At 46.6% G+C, this 21,549-nt stretch overlaps 1 protein-coding gene across 2 annotated transcripts in view; it reads left to right on the plus strand.

Moving 5' to 3' along the window:
- Positions 1-405: 405 nt before the first annotated feature.
- CNN1 (calponin 1) overlaps positions 406-21,549 on the plus strand; it is a 37,177-nt gene continuing 16,033 nt past the window's right edge. For both annotated transcript variants that reach the window (XR_014506341.1, XM_083420603.1), the window contains exon 1: positions 406-575. Coding sequence is in view for 1 of the 2 variants with exons in the window: in XM_083420603.1 (XP_083276729.1) it covers positions 513-575 (63 nt within the window). In the remaining variant the exon portion in view is untranslated. The remainder of the gene's footprint in view (positions 576-21,549) is intronic.

The raw sequence follows: 21,549 nt of genomic DNA on the forward strand, positions 1-21,549 counted from the left end.
GGAAGGGAGATGCAAAGGAGGAAGAGCCACACAGAAGCATAAGGTTGAAAAAGGGGACAGAACTAATGAGTAAAAGAGGCAGGAGGTTGCACTACCACCGGGGAGGGAGACCTGTGGGCAGGGGATGCTTTGCCAGTCGGATCCATCGACTCTTCCCCTCTTTTCACATGCTCAGAAGTGACAAGGGCTTCTGTAAATATTTAAAACATCCATCAGGGAATTGAGTCAGCAGAAGAACTGGATGCCCCCCAAGCCCCCCAAGGTGGAAAAAATGACACCATCATTTCTTAATACCAACAGGCTGACATCAGCATCCCTGGCAGGTGGCGATTGGCCATGCTGTCTGGCCAATGGAAGGACTCCCCCTTGGGCAGGAGGAGGGGGAGAGCCGGAGAGCCAAGAGTTTTTAAAAGTTGCAGGGAAAGCAGCTCAGAGGCAGACACGCCGTGCACCAAGAAGGCACCAAAACACACCCAGAGAGCAAACCGCGCAGAGGACAGCACGTGTGCAATATGTCTGCGACACACTTCATCAGGGGCCCAGCCTATGGCATGTCAGCTGAAGTCAAGAATAAGGTAAGGACATGGAGCGGTGTGTATGCGTCCTAGCACTGAGAGTTGTGAGTTTCTTCTTAATCTAATGCAGTGGGACCTCTGCCTGTTGCATTACAAATCTAATAACATCAGTACTGCGCAGGACAGCAGGGCATTTTGTTTCATGGCACCGAGTCACTCGGAGAAGGGAATAGGGAGGATGTGACTACATGTCCAGGTATGAGGGCAAAAGCAAGGAGGAAAACCACGCAAGACTTCAGGAAACAGGTTGCGGGAGGTTTTGGAATGGACTAGCAGAAACAGACACCTAAATCGCTTTTAAGATGGCAACTCTGTTTTGTTTCTGTTCTCGGGGTTTTTGTTTGATGTGGTCTGTTTCTTTTCTTTAATCCCCCCAAATGGACATGGGGTGTGGGGGAGAAACAAACGCTCTGAAACAACGGTAATAAGTAATTAATTACAGGCTCTAAGCAAACTCAAATGATGACCTCTGGGACAATCCTGTTACCTGCAGAGGGTGGGATAAGTACCACAGATGATGGGCAATGGAGATCCATCAATTGCCAGGATGAACAATTCAGGCATCAAAGAGCCTCTCTTTCGTGTAGCACATTTCAAACCTTCGAAGTGCTTCACCCTCCCTCAGACTCTGCAGTCCTTGCGACAGCCCTGCTTAATAGGGCAGTACAATATTCCCCACGCTGAAGATGAAGGTGTTGAGGCAAGGAGAAGAGCTGTTTGCCTATGGCTGCCTACTGTGTTTGGGACTGAAGTGAGATTTGAACCAGCCACAGCCCTACTCGCATTCTTAGCTGCTCCACTGCCTTCTTAAAGAACAGGTGGGCTAGCTAGCTGTGGGAAACCTTTGGTACTCCAGATGTTACTGAACTCCAACTCCCATCATCCCTGGCCTTTGGGCATGCTTGTTGGGGCTGATGGGAGTTGTAGTTCAGCAAAACATCTAGCAGGCCAAAGGTTTCACACACCTGTGAAAGTGCGTGAAAGAAAGAAAGAGTGTGTGAAAGAAAGAGATTAGGGCAGCTAAGATCAGCATAATCAACAACCTTAGATCATGGTTGGTTTTTTCCTTATGAGGAAGATCACTGTTCTACCCATTTTACAGATATGAAAGTGTTGGTAAGATAAAGACATTCACAGTCAAACAGGAATTTTTCACACGAAGGTTTTGAGTCTCTCTCATGTTGTTGTTCACAAAGAAGAGAAGCACTTGTAACCTGAGTTTTTGCTGCTACATGTCTGTTTGGAAACAAGTCCCATTGAATTAAATGAGGTCTGTTTCCAGGTAAATGGGCATAGGATTGTAGCCTCCGTTTCACATCTGAAAATGCCCACTCCAATCCCCTGGTCTGGCACCATCTAAACCACTCATGACAAAAGCCTATCACAGCAGCCCATGCTGGGAAGAACTTACAGGAACACCTTCTCCAGAGGTCCCTCTTTACCAATGACAGTTTCTAGATTTTGGAAAAACACTTTTTCCATTTTCTCTCCTTGTGGGGTGGGTGGGAGCAAAACATAGTGGGACTTAATCCAAAATAAAGAAATAAAATTGTGAAAAATTAACAAGCATATTGTAAAACGCACTGAAGTTAAAATACTAAAGCAGATTAAAATCACCTCAGCTTTCTAAGCACCAGGGGAGGCTTGTCTAAACAAGAGTGTTTTTAGCAGGTGCCGAAAACTGTACAGTGGTACCTCAGGTTAAGTACTTAATTCATTCCGGAGGTCTGCTCTTAACCTGAAACTGTTCTTAACCTGAAGCACCACTTTAGCTAATGGGGCTTCCTGCTGCTGCTGCCGCCGCACCACCAATGCGCGATTTCTGTTCTCATCCTGAAGCAAAGTTCTTAACCCGAGGTACTATTTCTGGGTTAGCGAAGTCTGTAACCTGAAGCGTATGTAACCTGAAGCGTATGTAACCCAAGGTACCACTGTACAGTGAAGATCCCTGCTTGATCGCAATAGGCAGGGAGTTCCAAACTGCCACACTAAATGCCCGAGTCCTTACAAATGCGGAAAATGGGTATTATGTGGCACCTTCAGTTGTGCCAATTCATGTGACAAAAGAGAGGTTTTTATGGCTGGTTTACTTTGGGCTTGTGATGCCTGCTGCTCCTCACCCTTAATGTATCTTTAAGGCCCCTTCCCCACAAATATTTTGTCTGAGGGCCTGGATCAGACCAGTTTATGCTTGGGGAGGGATTCTCTTTCAAAAACGGCATCCTGTGTGTTTTAGGCCTGTCAGAGACCAGGAGGTTCAGCCTGAGACAAACGGTTCTGCCATACTGTGAGCTGACCAGCAGGTGGTCACAGAGCTATTATTATTATTATTATTATTATTATTATTAGCCATCCATCGGATGCGGTTTCCCCAGCCACTCTGGGTGGCTTCCAGCAAAATATTAAAAACACAACAAAACATCTATCCTTAGAAACTTCCCTATACAGAGCTGTCTTTAGATGTCTTCTAAAAGTTGTGCAGTAATTCATCTCCTTGACAACTACTGGGAGGGCGTTCCACAGGGTGGGCGCCACTACCAAGAAGGCCCTCTGCCTGGTTCCCCGAAACTTCGCTTCTCACAGTGAGGGAACTGCCAGAAGGACCACGGAGCTGGACCTCAGTGTCCAGGCTGAAAGATGGGAGCGGATACGCTCCTCAGGGTATAGACTTGAGGTGTGTTAGCCGTCGGAAGGATGACTCTTCTCTAGAGGCACAAAGAGGCAGTCACTTCAGGTGACAGGTCTAGGGTACCACTAAGGGGGATGGAATGGGGAACAGGCCATGTTGGGCCGCTGCTTTCGTTGAGTGCTTTAACTGTGGTTTTTAAAGAAAGTCATGGGAGCATGTTTGATTAAAAAAGGGAAACTAGGAATGGGGCTTCTGGGTTTTGTGGGGCCCCCCCACCTGTTCTTCATAATTCTGCATGAGGCAAAATCCAGCAGGAGGTTCTCCTGTGCAAGGTTAGCAAAACTGAACACACACAGCGTCTGTTCATCTTAAGAAGGCTTATGCAGAAGCACTTTCCACTAGATTGTGCCCCTGCCCCATGTTAATCAGTGGGGAGGGGATGCCATTCAGATTTTACATCTCAATCATCAAAATGCTACGCGTTAGAAAGTATGGACGCTGGCACTCTGAAAAATTAACTCAGGAAGTCAAAGCATTGGCTGGAAAAAGAGAAGAGGATAACTGTACAGTGGTACCTCGGGTTACAGACGCTTCAGATTACATACACTTCAGGTTACAGACTCTGCTAACCCAGAAATAATACCTCGGGTTAAGAACTTTGCTTCAGGATGAGAACAGAAATCGTGGAGCGGAGGCACGGCGGCAGTGGGAGGCCCCTTTAGCTAAAGTGGTGCTTCAGGTCAAGAACAGTTTCAGGTTAAGAACGGACCTCCGGAACAAATTAAGTACTTAACCTGAGGTACCACTGTATAGCGACATGGCCATCCTTTTCTTACACATGCAACGGGCCATCATTCACAATGGCACTCGCACCTGACACTTTGGAGCAACGTTTTCCCATAAGGAAGCTGTGTTTGGAGGGTGGTTTGGGTGGGAAGGAAGTAGGGTTGGACGTGGAGGTTGTTATTCCATGTTATTTTTAAAAAATCAATAAAATACATTTAAAAATAGAATGCCTCTCTAGCAGAGGCAGCTGTGTCATGGCTTGGCAAGGATTGTACTACCTGCTAATCAGTGAAGTGGATTGGCTCTCTGCTCATCACGGGCCTTTCAATATCCTACAGCTTTAGGGGTGGAATCTTCCTTTTACTCCCATAAGCTTAGCTCACTTCTTGTTTCTGACTGTGTTAAAGACCGTTAGGCTTAGGGCCAGGCCAGATTTCCAACCTGGAATTTTTAAGGGGCATCCGTCCGTGAGATACAAAGTTTGCAAGTTTGAGGCGCTGTTTTGTGACTCAAGAATGGCCTCCTAGCACCCTCCTAGTCTGCATGCAAAGGATTCCGGGTTCAGACCCTGGCGTCTCCAGGTAGGGCTGTGAAAGACTCCTGTCTGAAACTGCAGGATCACTGCTGGGGCCGAGCTAGATGGACCGATGCGTTTAAGGGAACTTCATATTTTCCTGAAATGTCTGGGGCTACCCCCCGAATGATTAGAGAATACAGACCTTCCTACCCATTCGCTTTCCCTCCTTGCACCCTCCATCTTCCAGGGCTCACCAGAGCACTGGCTCCAGCAAAAGGCCAGTCTCTCCCCGCCTCCCCCCCCCCCCGCTTCCCTCCACAGCTAAATTCTTCAGCTACCGTCTTGGACTGCACTTTGCACTCTGCCGCAGAAGTCTGGGCAGCAACAGACTCACCATATATGGTCAGTTTTGGGGTTTCTTCGTAGGCTGGTTCTATATAAGGCATAGTTTGGCAGGGTGTGCATCTGGCAAGCGGCAGGATGTCTGCCCCGAGACCCCAGGTGAGGGAGACCACCACCACTGCCATAAACACGCACCCCAACAAACACATTCCTCAGGCAGAGGGATCTCCTCCACAGCCACCAGAATCGAAAGTTCTTTTGGAACAGTGAGGATTGTGATACAAGAACAAACTTCCCTGCAGGATGGGAGTTACCTGTTAAGGAGAAGTTGGGAGATGGGCTGTCTAGGATTTGGCAGGCAAGCTCCTGCAAACCATCAGCGGTTTCCTACAAAATATAGAGTTACAGTTCCTCTGTCCTAGCAGAGGGACAACAGAGAGAGCCACAGTTCTTCAAATATTAGGGAAAGGACTCAGTTACCATATCCTGGAGAGCCATGGATGAGAAAACAAAGCTCTTGACTGTTGGGAAGTAAGCATTTTCAGCACAGTACCTCCCTCTAGTGAGACAATTGGCATCCTAAGCATGCGTTGTGCACCTTCCCACTGATATGGGGAGTCTGCAAACAAAGTTTTGAGTTGCACAGAACTCTTCCAGCAGAATGGTGTCCATTGGTGAGCTGCAGAGAGCAAACTTGGTTTACAAAAGCAAGTATTTTTAGTTTTCCTCCAACTTAAATAGAAACTCTTGCAGTATGGGTGGGAACTAGATGTGGGGAGAGTAAATCTAGTTTTGTAAAGAAGATGGGGGGGCACACCTGGCTTGCCACCAGTACAAGTGAAAAGGATCTAGGGGTCTTGGTAGACCACAGAGCTTAGTGTGATGGGTCAACAGTGTGATGCAGTAGCACAAAAAGCTATTTCTATTCTAGAAGAAGAAGAAGAGTTTGGATTTGATATCCCGCTTTATCACTACCCAAAGGAGTCTCAAAGCAGCTAACATTCTCCTTTCCCTTCCTCCCCCACAACAAACACTCTGTGAGGTGAGTGGGGCTGAGAGACTTCAGAGAAGTGTGACTAGCCCAAGGCCTTCCAGCAGCTGCATGCGGAGGAGTGGAGATGTGAACCCGGTTCCCCAGATTGCAAGACTACCGCTCTTAACCACTACACTCACACTAGGCTGCATCAACAGATGTATAGAGTCCAGAGCGAGGGAAATAATAGTACCTCTCTATTCTGCCTTTGTCAGACCACATCTGGAGTACGGAGTCCAGTTCTGGGCACCACAGTTTAACAAGGGTATTGACAAGCTGGAATGTGTGCAGAGGAGGACGACCAAGATGATCAAGGGTCTGGAAGCCAAGCCTTATGAGGAATGGTTGAGGGAGTTGGGTATGTTTAGCCTAGAAAAGAAGAGACTGAGAGGAGAGGCTAGGACCTGAACAAAGTGAGTAGCCTTCCCAGTAGGATATCAGACAGGGGATCCACGTGATTCTTATTTGGGGGGTCCATTTGGTGATTGTAATGCACAAAGAGCACCTGTGTTGGAATGTGAGCATAGGATTGCTGGGGAGTACAGAGTAGTTCTGGTGCTCAGGTGGAAAGCAAGAGACCTCTATCTGCCAGGGAGGTAAGAGATGGACCCACATTCCTCCCTTAAGGAATTAGGGAAGAATGTTTCATTTTGCATAGGGAGACGCCATAGGAAGCTGCTCTTCAGACCGGAGGGCCAGAACAAGGTGATGTCTTCACAACCAGTGTGAAGAGCCCAGTATCATTGGAATAAACATTAGATTAATGACATGCTGAAAGAAGCCCCAAGCATAGCCTGGAATTTGTTAGGGGGCAGGGAGCTACTGGCAGAAACTGCATGGAGTGGCGTTAATTCATAATACAACCGCAGACTCGAATCCCTGTCCTCTGTCCCACCAGACCCAATTCACTAGAAGCACAAAACTTACCTTCTTTGCCCATATTGCAAGTTCATATTGCCTGCTCTAATACCCAAGTCCTCATAACACAATACAGTGGTGCCTTGCAAGACGAAATTAATTCGTTCTGTGAGTTTTTTCGTCTTGTGAATTTTTTCGTCTTGCGAAGCACCACTGTGTATTGACGCTTTCCCATAGGAATGCACTGGCGGTTTTTAAAAAAAGGCTCAAGACGTTTTCGTCTTGCAAAGCAAGCCCATAGGGAAATCCGTCTTGCGAAGCAACTCAGAAAACGAAAAACTCTTTCGTCTTGTGAGTTTTTCATCTTGAGAGGCATTCGTCTTGCAAGGTACCAAGACATGGTGTGTCCCTGGGAAACACAAGGCTTGAGAGCTACCATGGCACCCTGTCTGGGAAGCATGGAGAAACTTTTTCCAAAGCAAAATTCACATTGCTCTGGGCATGACAAACTACAGCTATTTGCTTGTTTCTGTGAAACTGTGCACAGAGATTGTCCCATTCTGCTTTGCCTTCTTGTGTTGGAAGCATAGATTAACACACAGAGTAATCCGTGACAGTGGATTCCTGTAAAGACAGTGTCCCATGAACATCATATGATAGCTTCAGATTTCTAAGCACAAAGAGCCAGAAAGCTGCACAAGCTTTTGTATTCGCATCTTCAACTGCAGCTCCACAAGCACAAAGGCTACAAACTAGTCCATTACTTTTCATATTCTTTTAAATGTGTGTGTGTGTGTGTGTGTGTGTGTGTGTGTTTGACAGAAAGCAAATATGGTTTTCGTGGGAAGGGTACTGGATTCGACCCAGGTTTACCCAATCGTTACTCAGCTATGAAGTTTATTACTGAGTGACCTTGAACCAGTCAGTCAGTTTCTCTCAGCTTAACCCACCTCACAGGGTTGTTGTAAAGATAAAATAGGGAATAGGGATAAAATAGGGAAACCACATGCAGTAATTTCCTCAGAGGAAGGAATAAGATACAGATATGACAAATGCCTTCAAATGCAACTTTTTTAAAAGGGTATGTTTTTGCTAGAGTTTTAGTCATAAGAAAATGGGAAACTAGAATAGCACGCTTGCATCTTGCAAAGAGATTCTTAACTGCCATATAGAATTAAACATGCAAATTACTGTTCTGTGTTATGCTAGATATATACAGTGGTACCTCAGGTTAAGTACTTAATTGGTTAACCTGAAGCAGCACTTTAGCTAATGGGGCCTCCTGCTGCCGCCATGCCACCAGAGCACAATTTCTGTTCTCATCCTGAAGCAAAGTTCTTAACCTGAAGCACTATTTCTGGGTTAGCGGAGTCTGTAACCTGAAGCGTATGTAACCTGAGATACCACTGTACTGTTCTGGGTGATATGTATTACAGCTGTCAGCTTATATTTAGGCAGCCTTTCTGGTAAGCTTTCTGTGGTCTCAAATAAAAAAATTCTCAGTGTTCCCTCTGAAATCCATAACGGTGGATAATAAGCAACAACACATCCACAAGGGAATGTTGGGAGAAAGGGATGAAAAGACAAGCAGAAGAAAGGACAAATCAGGAGACGACACAAAAGGCCCTGTACCCTTGCATCTTCTGCTTAGCTCTCACTGAAGTGGTAAAAATCCAGCAACTGCTATAATGAAGGCTGGTTAAGGCAACTTCTGATTGCAAATTAATGCAAGTACTTCCCTTCACTCATGTGCATTCCTGCCTCTGCTGTGTTGTCAGTACCAGGTCTGATGGTTGCATCCAAGTTATGTAGTCCAAGCACTTGCTTCAAAGTTTCCTGGACAGAAATGGGCCTGGCTAGCAGATATAGTACAGAGCCTAGCAATCAAAATATTTCCAAAGAGTTCCTCTTAGAATCCGAGCCCATTCTCATCAGAACCGATAAGCATTCCGCAAACCAGCTCAAATTAATCAGATTGCAAAGAAGCAGAAACTGAGAAAAGAACCTTCTAAGCCAGGGGTCAGCAAACTTTTTCAGCAGGGGGCTGGTCCACTGTTCCTCAGACCTTGTGGGGGGCCAGACTATATATTGGGGGGGGGGGAATGAACGAGTTCCTATGCCCCGCAAATAACCCAGAGATGAATTTTAAATAAAATCACACATTCTACTCATGTAAAAACATGCTGATTCCCAGACCGTCTGCAGGCCGGATCCGGCCCCCGGGCCTTAGTTTGCCTACCCATGTTCTAAGCATCTATTACATGTGCAGCTCAAGTAAGCCACCCTAACCATACAAGACTGGCTGCTCAGTGTAATTTTTCCTCTTTTCTTGTCTAAGCTCTGGGATGTCAGCATGGGCGTAGCCAGTATTTTTGTTGGGGGGGGGGAGAGCAGGCCTTTTTTGGGGTGGGGGCAGAATCCCAGTTAGCTATGTATTTTTATTGATTTTTATTGAAGGGGGGGGGCACTGTCTCTCCCTGGCCAACCTTGGCTATGCCCATGGGTGTAGGGGTGAAACTAGGCTTTATTTCAGCTTGCACTGAAATAGAGACCCAGTTTGCCCCTCTGCATGTGCATTTATAATAATAATAATATTTTTTTATTTATACCCCGCCCTCCCCAGCCAAGGCCGGGCTCAGAGCGGCTTACAAGCAATAATAAAAACAAGATGAATGATTACAACTTAAAAACAAAAGTAAAATACAACATTAAAATAATGGAACATTAAAATATTAAAATGTAGCCTCTTTAGCTAATGGGGCCTCCCGCTGCCGCCGTGCCACCGGAGCACGATTTCTGTTCTCATCCTGAAGCAAAGTTCTTAACCTGAAGCACTATTTCTGGGTTAGCGGAGTCTGTAACCTGAAGCGTATGTAACCTGAAGCGTATGTAACCTGAGATACCACTGTAGATAAATAGGTACCATTGCGACGGGAAGGTAAACAGCATTTCCGTGCACTCTGACACTTGTCACGGTCCTCCGTGCACCAGAAGCGGTTTAGTCATGCTGCCCACATGATCCGGAAAGCTGTCTGTGGACAAACGCCGGCTCCCTCGGCCTGAAAGTGAGATGAGTGGCACAACCCCATAGTTTCCTTTGTCTGGACTTAACTTCCGGGGGTCCTTTACCTTTTACCTTAGTACCTTCAAATACCAGAACCGATTTTTGGTTCATTAACAATATTTTATTCTCCTTCACCTCTGACCTCTTGCAACTGCAGCACATCAGAAAACCATAGATTTCAAGGGACTAAAGAGGCCAGATAATGCACAGGGAGAACTTGGATGAAGTACACTGACACACACCACTGATCAATCTATGTGCAGGGATAGACCAAACAGTCTCTGGCGTGGAAAGTTTTTGACACCCGTGGCATTTGTTCAACTTTGGAACAAGTTAACCTTGTTCACACGTAATGCTGGCCATAAACTATGGTTAGATAAATGAGCTGTCATGTAGTGGCTGGGTGCAGAGGAGCAGTGGGAGACACCAGCTAGGGTACCCTCAGGGGAGCCCGCAGTGGTAGAAGGCACAGTGCCAGGGGAGTAGTGGTGGGACAACAATGAGTGGTCAGAGGGAGAAGAGGGAGCAGACTGGGCGGAGGAGGTGTCGGAAGCTGAAGAAGTAACAGGCTATGGTGAGCAGGAAGACTCTGTGGCAGAGAGCAGTCCAGAATCAGAGGCAGATGCAGAGGCTGGAGAGGAAGGGGGCCAAGAGGCAGAGATGAGGCAAGTGGCTGAAGAAGCCAGGGAGTCCCCACCCCCTGCTGTGATCAGCTTGCCTCCCCGCTGGTCTCCCAGAGGTCCTTCCCAAAGACAGACAAGGTGGATAAATCTCAGGTTGCTTGGGAAGGATGAGTTTTAGGGAGCAGTGGGAAGACGGGGACCTTTGGTCCTTGCAACTGCTTCATTGGGGCAAGACCTACTAGGAAGGTAGGTTATTTCTTTGAATAAAGGGTTAACTTCAATATCTGTAGGTTTTATGATGGGCAGTGCCCCACCAACTTCAGCCTGCTCTCTGCCCGCTCCCATCTGCCTCCGTTCTCACTTGGAACTGGTCCAAGGGATGACAGCTACCTGTCGGCTTCTCCTCCTTGGTCTCAAGTGTTTTCCGGGTATCAAGAGAGGAGGATGGGAGCAAGACTAGAATTAGTTGGCTCTGCCTACTATTGGGCACCAGGCCCAATGGACCACCAGCCACCACTAGCTGTTCTAATGTGGGCTGCGCATTCACTAATCTCATGATCATAGGATAGGGTTGACATATTTCAAAATGTGAAAAGTTTTTGAGCAAAATTTGGCAAAAATGACGCTGCCGACATGGGTTGCCATATGTACTGTTTTCCCCCAGACATTTTCCCGATTTCTGTCCGGACACTGCTTCCAACTGCAGTATTCCAGGTATGTCCAGGAAATTCTGGACTTATGGCAACCCTATGGTAGAAGCCAACTCCTAGGTGGATGGGCATTACCATTCAAATGGTGTGTGTGCACTGTGTCATGTGATCAGTTATGTGGGGCAGGGCTTACCTGGGCCGCCCAATATTTTATTCAAGTTGGCACCCCTGCTCATGGTGTTCACTTATTTGTATGGTATCAATATCACAATTACTCGTGCGCACATCAGAGTGTTGAATGGACATGGAGGCTTTAAGTTTCCCCACAAATTGTAATTTAAGAAAACCCAGTGTCCACATAATGCTGGTCATGCAGTTCAGTACGGACAACATTACAAATGACAATACATTGTTGGTACTCCTTGTTCCAGCTATTAAGTAGCTCGTTGAGTGCACCCTGGCAGCTACCTGGGTTACCTGCCATTACATCAGAACGCTACCTATGTGATATAGCTTGAAGAACACTACAGTCTCATCTGTGCCTACAGAACAAAGAACTCCCGCTGACTCACACAAGTGAGTCAGTTAAGCCACTTCTCACGGGCGGAAAAATCAGAATGCTTGGCAATGCTTTTTAACCTTTTTTCTTATTTGTTTTGCAAACAGCTAGCTGTAGGGTTTTAAGCTGCATACAGCGGGGGGAAGCATTAACCAAAATGGTCAGACATGATGCTTTAGAGTTCCAAACCAAATATGAAAACAGTGTTCAGAAGAGCTCAGTGAAGGGGCTTATCAATATTAGGAAAGGTTCCCCCCCCCAAAGAAAAAAACCACACACACACCTCACTTGCATTATTTTAGGCACTGGTTGCAAACATAACAATCAGCTTGCGGCTTTTGAGTTGTGTTTCAGTAAGGCTTAGCCCCCAAGAAGATAAAACAAATAAATAGGGAATCTTAACATCACTTCTAACACATAGTGTTTAGCCAAATGTCCACACAAAAGTCCTGCTCAGCCCACTATGTCTTTGAAACATCCCAGCAGAGGGATAAATCCTTGTGGATCTGGGACGGACACATCCCCCATTTTTCTCCCAAGTTTGGTGAATTCCTCCTAGAGGGGACACAGCCTGTTTGGGTTGGCAGAGCTCCCTGGCACTAGCTGAAGGTATGAGGCTGCCTCACGTCCAGAGAGAGGGCCCAAGGAATGCTTTCTCTCTCCGCTGCAGCCTGGGCTGCCAAGTACCAAGAATGGAGAGGAGCAATGCTATCAGAACACCTCTGAGATCCAGCGCAGGCAGTCCGTTTACAAAACTGAGCAGCCTGCTTGCCATGAATGCAAAAGCTGCTCCTGTGGCCCACCCTACGTCACTACTGAATTACAGCTCCCATAATCCTTGACCATTGGCCATGCTGTCTGGGGCTGATGGGAACTGGAAACATGTGAAGGTCCACTTTCGTTTGTCACCCCTGGTCTAGGTGCTCAGGCTCCTAATGGCAACGGCATGGTTCTGGGACCAAGGATGAGGGCATGGAATCAGTAGTACCTCTGGTTTATAAATTCCTTTCTGGATACATTGCCAGGAGATTAGGCTGACATTCCAGCCCTGATCTCTCTGTTAAATTCTTCCTCTGACTCACTGCATGTCCTCAAAAGTCTTTCTCTTCTCTCTCTCTCAGAGTGCATTCTTCTTCACCTTTTAACTAATCACATTGGATTCTACCACCAAAGGAGCTTCTTTACATCTGCTTTGCTCTGGACTTTAATCGTTTTCATTTGCTCCCTAATGAATTAGTTCTGTTTATGGTGTTAATAAGAATTCTAAGGTCATAAATAAAATGTTCATAACAATGCTATTTTTCTAGAAAAAGAGGTGCTGGAACTCACCATGGTGGAATCTATACACATATTTTTAAAATGCTGTGAAAATAGTTTAAAAAAAAAACATTTTGAAAAATGCATTGAATTTGTCATAGCTCACAGTTGCCATCTAGTGTCTCATTTGTATATTGCACTTTACAACACATTTTAAACATTTATTTGCACTAAACCACTGAGCCTTGGGCTTGCTGATCAAAAAGGTCGGCGATTCGAATCCCTGCGACGGGGTGAGCTAACGTTACTCTGCGGACAAACACTGGCTCCCTTGGCAATTAAAGTGAGATGAGCACCACAACCCCAGAGTCATTCACGACTGGGCTTAACTGTCAGGGGTCCTTTACCTTTTTTAGCTGAGTCCTTAGAATGCCTCCCTCATTTTCTTAGAATGGCAATTGCGCCCACCTGAGAGGTGCCAGAAATGAGTTCCGGTGAGTTCTGGCTGAAAAAAAGCCCTGTTCATTAGTGCACAAGGTAAACACACATACCATATTTTTCGCTCTATAAGACTCACTTTTTCCCTCCTAAAAAGTAAGGGGAAATGTGTGTGCGTCTTATGGAGCGAATGCAGGCTGCACAGCTATCCCAGAAGCCAGAAGAGCAAGAGGGATTTCTGCTTTCACTGCACAGCGGTCCCTCTTGTTGTTCTGGGTTCTGAGATTCAGAAATTTTTTCCTCTTGTTTTCCTCCTCCAAAAACTAGGTGCGTCTTATGGTCTGGTGCGTCTTATAGAGCGAAAAATGCGGTACTTAAGTACATAAACCACATGTCTGAAACAGTACAAGAGAGCAATCCCGAAACCACTCTCTTAAATGATCCTAAATATTGTCTCTGCAGTTGAAGGACATATCTTGGAAAAACGCTTTCCAAAAGTTCTTTTCAATTATAAGTCCTTCAAATCCAGTCAAAAGAGCGTATTTTGTGTATGAATAGGGGAGGTCTGGGACAATGGTTTCAGGAATTACATTATTTGCCATTTCAAAAAAAAATGGCCCAGACAGGCTAGAACAAGGCAATCAGCACACATTATTATCCACACTCTCAAATTTCTGTTATAGACCAGGGGTAGGCAACCTAAGGCCTGGGGGCTGGATCCGGCCCAATCGCCTTCTCAATCTGGCCCATGGACGGTCCGGGAATCAGCATGTTTTTACATGAGTAGAATGTGTGCTTTTATTTAAAATGCATCTTTGGGTTATTTGTGGGGCATAGGCATTCACTCGGTTCCCCCCCCTCCAAAATATACTCCAGCCCCCCACAAGGTCTGAGGTACAGTGGACCAGCCCACGGCTGGAAAAGGTTGCTGACCCTTGTTGTAGACAATCTCTTTCTGTGATGCTTTTGGGTGGCCTTTGGGCTTTGTCTAAGAGATCAGGCAATTGCTAAAGTCTTTAAAAACTGCTACACGCTTTTGTTGTGGGTGCTCCTCACCTCCTTGCAAGCGGTGGGCAGGGGGGGCGGTCCTGTTGAAACAGAAAAAGGAAGATCTGCCTTGCTGTGACTTGTTCCTTCATCCATCCACTCTTCTCTTTTGTAAATATAATTTTATTTATCATTTCCCATTTTACAACAAAACATACAAATAAACAAAACCTGAGGAAGAACAAATGGGAGGGGGAGAGTCAATCAGTGACAAGCAGTTGAGGCTGCTAACGATGCAGGAGGCCTGTTTTCCACCAGTATCTCTACAACAATGAAAGTTAGATATAAGGACTGGATGCTTTAAATTGGATGTGCAAACTTAGATTTGTGATTAAATTGTAAAATGCAAAATTGAAAGAATTTTTTTTAAAGCAAATTACATATAAGATTCTCAGGCTGCATTTGCATGTATTTTTTAACAGCTATACTATATATATATTAGATATTTAATGGTTGGGTGGCCATCTGCCATGGATGCTTTTGTTGAGATTCCTGCATTGCCACAGGATTCTTACACAAAATCCCACATCATCATCATCATCATTTATTTATTTATACCCCGCCAAACTGGCTGGGTCTCCCCAGCCACCCTGGGCGGCTTCCAAAAAAGTATTAAAATACTGTAGTCCATTAAACATTAAAAGCTTCCGTAAAGAGGGCTGCCTTCAGATGTCTTCTAAAAGTCTGGTAGTTGTTCTTCTCTTTGACATCTGGTGGGAGGGTGTTCCACAGGGCGGGTGCCAATACGGAGAAGGCCCTCTGCCTGGTTCCCTGTAACTTGACTTCTCGCAGTGAGGGAACTGCCAGAAGGCCCTCGGCGCTGGACCTCAGTGTCCGGGCAGAACGATGGGGGTGGAGACGCTCCTTCAGGTATACTGGACCGAGGCCATTTAGGGCTTTAAAGGTCAGCACCAACCCTTGTTCCTATTTCTGTCAAGCATCGCATCCTGCGCTCAACCATACAGCCAGCTTATGAGGGAAAATCTAGAGGCAGTGAAACAGCAGCAGGTTGGGAGAGTCCTATAGCCTGCAGAAATCCCCACAAAATTCAAAGCAAATCTCTCCAGCCTTTGCAACAACCGGCCAGGAGCATGGGATGAGAGCCATCAGAACAGAATGTTGTCAGAGGCTCAGAGTCCTGCCAGCTTTAGAAGGGCTTAGGAAATACTGTATTAGATTTTCCTTATTGGATTGCTGTATTAGAATGAGCTGTTCCCCAAATCAAAACCTTAGTGGAACGCATTGTGGATCGCTGCTTCGTTGGCTGGCTTCGATCAGATTACGTCATAGGAATGCTTACCCTGAAGTCATTGTGGGTTTTGTTGTTGTTTCAAAGTAACCTACAGCAGCTGCAGGAAGCTGCAATCTGGATCAAAAATTCACAAAGGGAACGAGAAGACTTTTCTAATACAAATCCTGCTCCTTTCTCCCCACTGAATTAAACCCAGCGGGAAGGAAAATACAGGCATTTGAAACTTCACCCCACTATGTGCCAAAAAGAAGCTCAGAGAAGATTTTGAGCAGCGGGAAAGCCTGGCGTGAAAGAGATAAGCACTTGCTTGTTACATCTGGGTATATAACCCAGGTTGCTCCTCCTCAGTTTCTTGGGGTTTGAGGTACCCCTGCCTGTACGGGCCAGTCTTGACAGACTCTAGGGTTGTGCGCCCATCTCACTCAAGAGGCCGGGGGCCAGCGCTGTCCAGAGACACTTCCGGGTCACGTGGCCAGCGTGACATCGCTGCTCTGGCGAGCCAGAGCCGCACACGGAAACGCCGTTTACCTTCCCGCTAGGAAGCGGTCCCTATTTATCTACTTGCACCCGGGAGTGCTTTCGAACTGCTAGGTTGGCAGGCGCTGGGACCGAACAACGGGAGCGCACCCCGCCACGGGGATTCGAACCGCCAATCTTTCAATCGGCAAGCCCTAGGCGCTGAGGTTTTACCCACAGCGCCACCCGCTCTTGGGGTTTAAGATGGACCAAACCAAACTGATACAATCTATATTGTGACAGGTGAAGCCTTTGCTACTGTTTGGACAAGTTGGGGCTTATCCACACTTAGCTCTTGTTATGTACTGAGTTGAATAGGATCCAAAAGGCAGCAGTCTGATTGGTCCTAGAACAATAGGATTCAAGATGCAGCAGTCTGATTGGTCCACAGGAGCCACCTAATCCAGCTCCAGTTGGAAGTGAATCTGCAACCTGATTGGCCTACAGCTGAATCCCGGAATTAGCCAATCACGTGGGGCCCATTGTGTAATAATATACAGTGGTACCTCAGGTTAAGTACTTAATTCGTCCCAGAGGTCCGTACTTAACCTGAAACTGTTCTTAACCTGAAGCACCACTTTCGCTAATGGGGCCTCCTGCTGCCGCCAGAGCGTGATTTCTGTTCTCATCCTGAAGCAAAGTTCTTAACCCGAGGTAATATTTCTGGGTTAGCAGAGTCTGTAACCAGAAGCATATGTAACTCGAGGTACCACTGTATATAAAGCAGACACTCTGGGGTAACTTCCATTCCTCCTCACCACTATGAGCTGAATAAAGAGCATGAAATCCACTCTCGACTCTGAGTATATTTCAGCTCTCCTCTCACTGTTCTCTCTCTCTCTCTCTCTCTCTCTCTCTCTCTCTCTCCCTCCCTCCCTCCCTCCCTCCCTCCCTCCCTCCCTCCCTCCCTCCCTCCCCCACGCACCCCAGGGGAAAATCACTCTTTATCACTCAATCAGAACAAACAACAATTTGGTTTCCCCCAGACTAACCCTGCCAAGAAAGCTTGGGTCAAGCGCAAAACTGCTCAGAACCCTGTTTTCTAGGCACAGCACAGGTGATGAGCCCTTGGTGTGATGATTGAAAGATGATTTCATGATAGCCGTGAAATAGGGTTCATATTCTAAGGGGAAGGGATTTAAAGCTCACCCAGCCTCCAAAGAAGGAACAGTGTGGGTTTGGTGGAGGACTTGAAAACTGTGTGGGAAGAGACCCCAAAAGACAAGAGGAGCTGAGGGCCAGAAGCACCCTATCTAGCGTAACTAAAAGAAGGATGTAGAGTCAGCACAATAGATTCAGGGGGCTTCCTAATGGGGGCCTTATATCACAAATAGGTCATAAAGACTTTATTTTTCTGCATGCAGATTTGGTACATTAGGTAAAGGTAAAGGGACCCCTGACCGTTAGGTCCAGTTGCAGATGACTCTGGGGTTGCGACGCTCATCTCGCTTTACTGGCCGAGGGAGTCGGCATACAGCTTCTGGGATATGTAGCCAACATGACTAAGCCGCTTCTGGTGAACCAGAGCAGCACACGGAAATGCCGTTTACTTTCCCGCCAGAGTGGTACCTATTTATCTACTTGCACTGGTGTGCTTTCGAACTGCTAGGTGGGCAAGAGCTGGGACCAAGCAACGGAAGCTCATCCCATCGCAGGGATTCAAACCACCAACCTCCTGATTGGCAAGCCCAAGGCTCAGTGGTTTAGACCACAGCGCCACCCATGTCCCTTATTTGGTACATTAGCTTCCACAAATTCCTGATTTCGTTTTTTTTTAGCAGAGGGAGGATTGCCTTCCCTTGGACCATCCTTTGGAATCCGTTTTGGGGCCAGGTGGAGAAACTGCGTGGGACGCAGGTGGCGCTGTGGGTTAAACCACAGAGCCTAGGACTTGCCAATCAGAAGGTCGGCAGTTCGAATCCCCACGACGGGGTGAGCTCCCGTTGCTCGGTCCCAGCTCCTGCCAACCTAGCAGTTCAAAAGCACATCACAGTGCAAGTAGATAAATAGGTACCGCTCCGGCGGGAAGGTAAACGGTGTTTCCATGCGCTGCTCTGGTTTGCCAGAAGCGGCTTAGTCATGCTGGCCACATGACCCGGAAGCTGTATGCCGGCTCCCTCGGCCAATAAAGCGAGATGAGCGCCGCAACCCCAGAGTCGGTCATGACTGGACCTAATGGTCAGGGGTCTCTTTACTTACCTTTACCTTAGAGAAAGTGCATGAGATTTCTCCATGTGCTGTTGCCAGACTGAAGCAGGGATAAGACCTGTGATCCTGCCTGCTCTGGGAGATTCATTTTTTAAATAAAAAATCCTACAAGGGCAGCACAGATGACTGTCACTGCAGCGGTTTTAGGTTTTAATGGCTTAATCATCTGGCTTCTTGAGCTGGCAGAGAATGGCTGAATATCGTCATGGATTTTTTCACAAACCAGCAGATCATAAACTCCTCGAAGCTTTCTCCTGTCACTCAGGCAGCACACTCCCATGGGGCCAGTAGAATCCAAGACCCTAGTTGCTTTGGGGGGCTGAAAAAGCCCTTAGAAGGAATGCCAGGACCTGGTTTGCAAGCACATTTCCAAATAAAGAGGCAAACTGGCGCCAAGGTTGCTTTTCCCAGAGGTACATAAAAACCCAAATACTGGTGACTCGTTGCTCGCCATGGTCGGTATAAGTTTCCACAGCATTAACATACAGTCCAACAGAGATGAAAATAGAGATATTCAGATCAGGTAATATCCGCTACCAATGATCACTCTCAGAGCATCCCCCTGTCGGACACCACTAGACGTTGCTGCTTGGCTTGCTGAACACTATATTCATTAGGTCTGCAACAGTTTGTTCTATGTTGCCTTCAGAAACAGAATCTGTTGTTGACAAACTTACCGTTAACTTTTTTAAAAAAGTTTGATGGACTTTGCAGCCTTATCTGTACATGCTTTCTTTGAGGTGTGCACAGAACCAAAGCCTTTGGTGGAATAGGCATTGTCACCCTCCTCACATTCCATGATAAGATAACCATGGTTGCAATCTTACGCACACATCGTTGGGACAATATTTTACCAGGGGTGGGTAGCAGAAAATCAGGATACTGGCCAGGTTTGTACATCGCAAGAAGTCAGGTTTGTCTTAAAATGTGGTTTGCTCATGAACATGCTCCCGGTCTCTCATCCTGGCACATCTCAAAGAAGCTATATTATGCCTTGCCTTGTTTCAACCCACTATGATCAGCAAGCCAGAATTAAACTTTGGTTTTCTTTGAAAAAAACACTCCGACTAGAGAGAGCCAAGCTCACAAGGGGCAGAATAGAGACCTATCGTATTTTTTGCTCTATAAGACTCACTTTTTCCCTCCTAAAAAGTAAGAGGAAATGTGTGTGCGTCTTATGGAGCGAATGCAGGCTGCGCAGCTATCCCAGAAGCCAGAACAGCAAGAGGGATTGCTGCTTTCACTGCGCAGCGATCCCTCTTCTTGTTCTGGCTTCTGAGATTCAGAATATTTTTTTTCTTGTTTTCCTCCTCCAAAAACTAGGTGCGTCTTATTATCTGGTGCGTCTTATAGAGCGAAAAATACGGTATGTGGTAGGAGGGCAGCAGAGAGAAGCAAATCCATTCCTATCAAACCATGGTTTAAGACAAATTCTGACTTGTTATGTCTAGATCTGGTCTTTGACAGCTTGCAATCAAAACTAATAAGAAAATTAGAAGAGCCCTTTCTTAATTCCAGTTCCATGTCTTGGTCTGGGGGGGGTTGCCCTATTTCACCACCTGCAGTGAAATTAAAAGGTGCTGCCGTGCTACCCCCGCTGAAGCCTGCCTTACCTGAGTTGCATGCTGGCACCTGTGAAGCAGCAGTGGCAGGTTCCAGTGAGAACTTGTGGAGCCCTCTTGAGATATCACAAGATTTGAGCAAGATCTTGTGACATCTTACCAGTGCCACTTCTCTGTTCGTGGTGTGGGCCTGTAAGGGCACCGCATTTTTTGGACTTCCACCATTGGCCTTGTCCTGGTTCCACATATGTTGCCATTAAACACCCCTGAAAATTACAGTAGAACCTTGGGTTGCGAACGTGATCCGTGTGGGAGGCACGTTCGCAACCCGCAGTGCTGCGTCTGCGTATGCACGTGATGCGATTCGGCATTTCTGCGCATACGTGAGCGCCGAAACCCAGAAGTAACCCGTTCCGGTACTTCTGGGTTTGGTGCGTCTGTAACCCGAAAACGCACAACCCACGGTGTTCACAACCCGAGGTATGACTGTACAAGCATTCCAAAGAACAGAAGTGCAAGCAACATACAGTGGTACCCCGCAAGACGAATGCCTCGCAAGACGGAAAACCCGCTAGACAAAAGGGTTTTCCGTTTTTCAATGCACTTCGCAGGACGAATTTCCCTATGGCTTGCTTCGCAAGATGAAAATGTCTTGCGAGTCTTGAGATATTTTTTTGCTCCCCACCCCCTTTTTCTAAGCCGCTAAACCGCTAATAGCCTTTTAGCAGCTAATCCGCTAATCCCTTAAACCTTTAATAGCCGCTAATAGCCGCTAAACCGCTAATAGCGCTAATCCGCTAATCCGCTAATAGGGTTGCTTCGCAAGATGAAAAAACCGCTAGACGAAGAGACTCGCAGAACGAATTAATTTCGTCTTGCGAGGCACCACTGTACCAAACAATTTGCACCCCATTGTTGAAAGATGTGTGTGTGTGTGTGTGTGTGTGTGTGCACGCCTACAGGCACCTTCCCACTTGTGCATGATCACAAGCACATGACCGCTGATGTGCACACTGTTTTGGTCACTGAAAGGGGTGTGTGGCAGGGGCAGAATGGGGTGAACTGGGTTGGAATGGACTGGCGCGCAGTGGTCATGAATGGAACCCCCATTAGCAGGAATTCCCCTGTATGTAGAAAATTAACAAAGAAATGAAAGCCAGCTTCAGTTTCACAACTCCTTGCTGCCACATAGAAACTAGCTTGAACATACTTAAGAATTTCAGAATTAATGTGTGCAGATAGCAGAATTTAAGGCAGAAATGAGTGCATTTGGATACAATATTGCATGCAATATTGTTTTGTTAATGTTGTGCAAATATTTTGCCTTTCCTTGGTGATGAAAATGAGCAGATCTTGACCATAATGCTTCACCGTGATCTGAATTGCTGTACTCCTTAGCTGTCCATGAACCTTACTTCTCAAAGTAAACAATGAGGCCACCTCTGGCCAGTTAAGAACATAAAAGGCCCTGCTGGATCAGACCAAAGGGGGCCAATCTAGTCTAACATTCTGTTTCCAGAGGTGGATTTAGGGCAGGGCACAGGGTGCACAGTGCACAGAGCCTAGGATTTGCTGATCAGAAGGTCGTGGTTCGAATCCCCACGATGGGGTGAGCTCCCGTTGCTCGGTCCCT

The sequence above is a fragment of the Podarcis tiliguerta genome, assembly GCF_965153285.1.
Source record: "Podarcis tiliguerta genome assembly, chromosome: 17".
Lineage (NCBI taxonomy): Eukaryota > Metazoa > Chordata > Lepidosauria > Squamata > Lacertidae > Podarcis > Podarcis tiliguerta.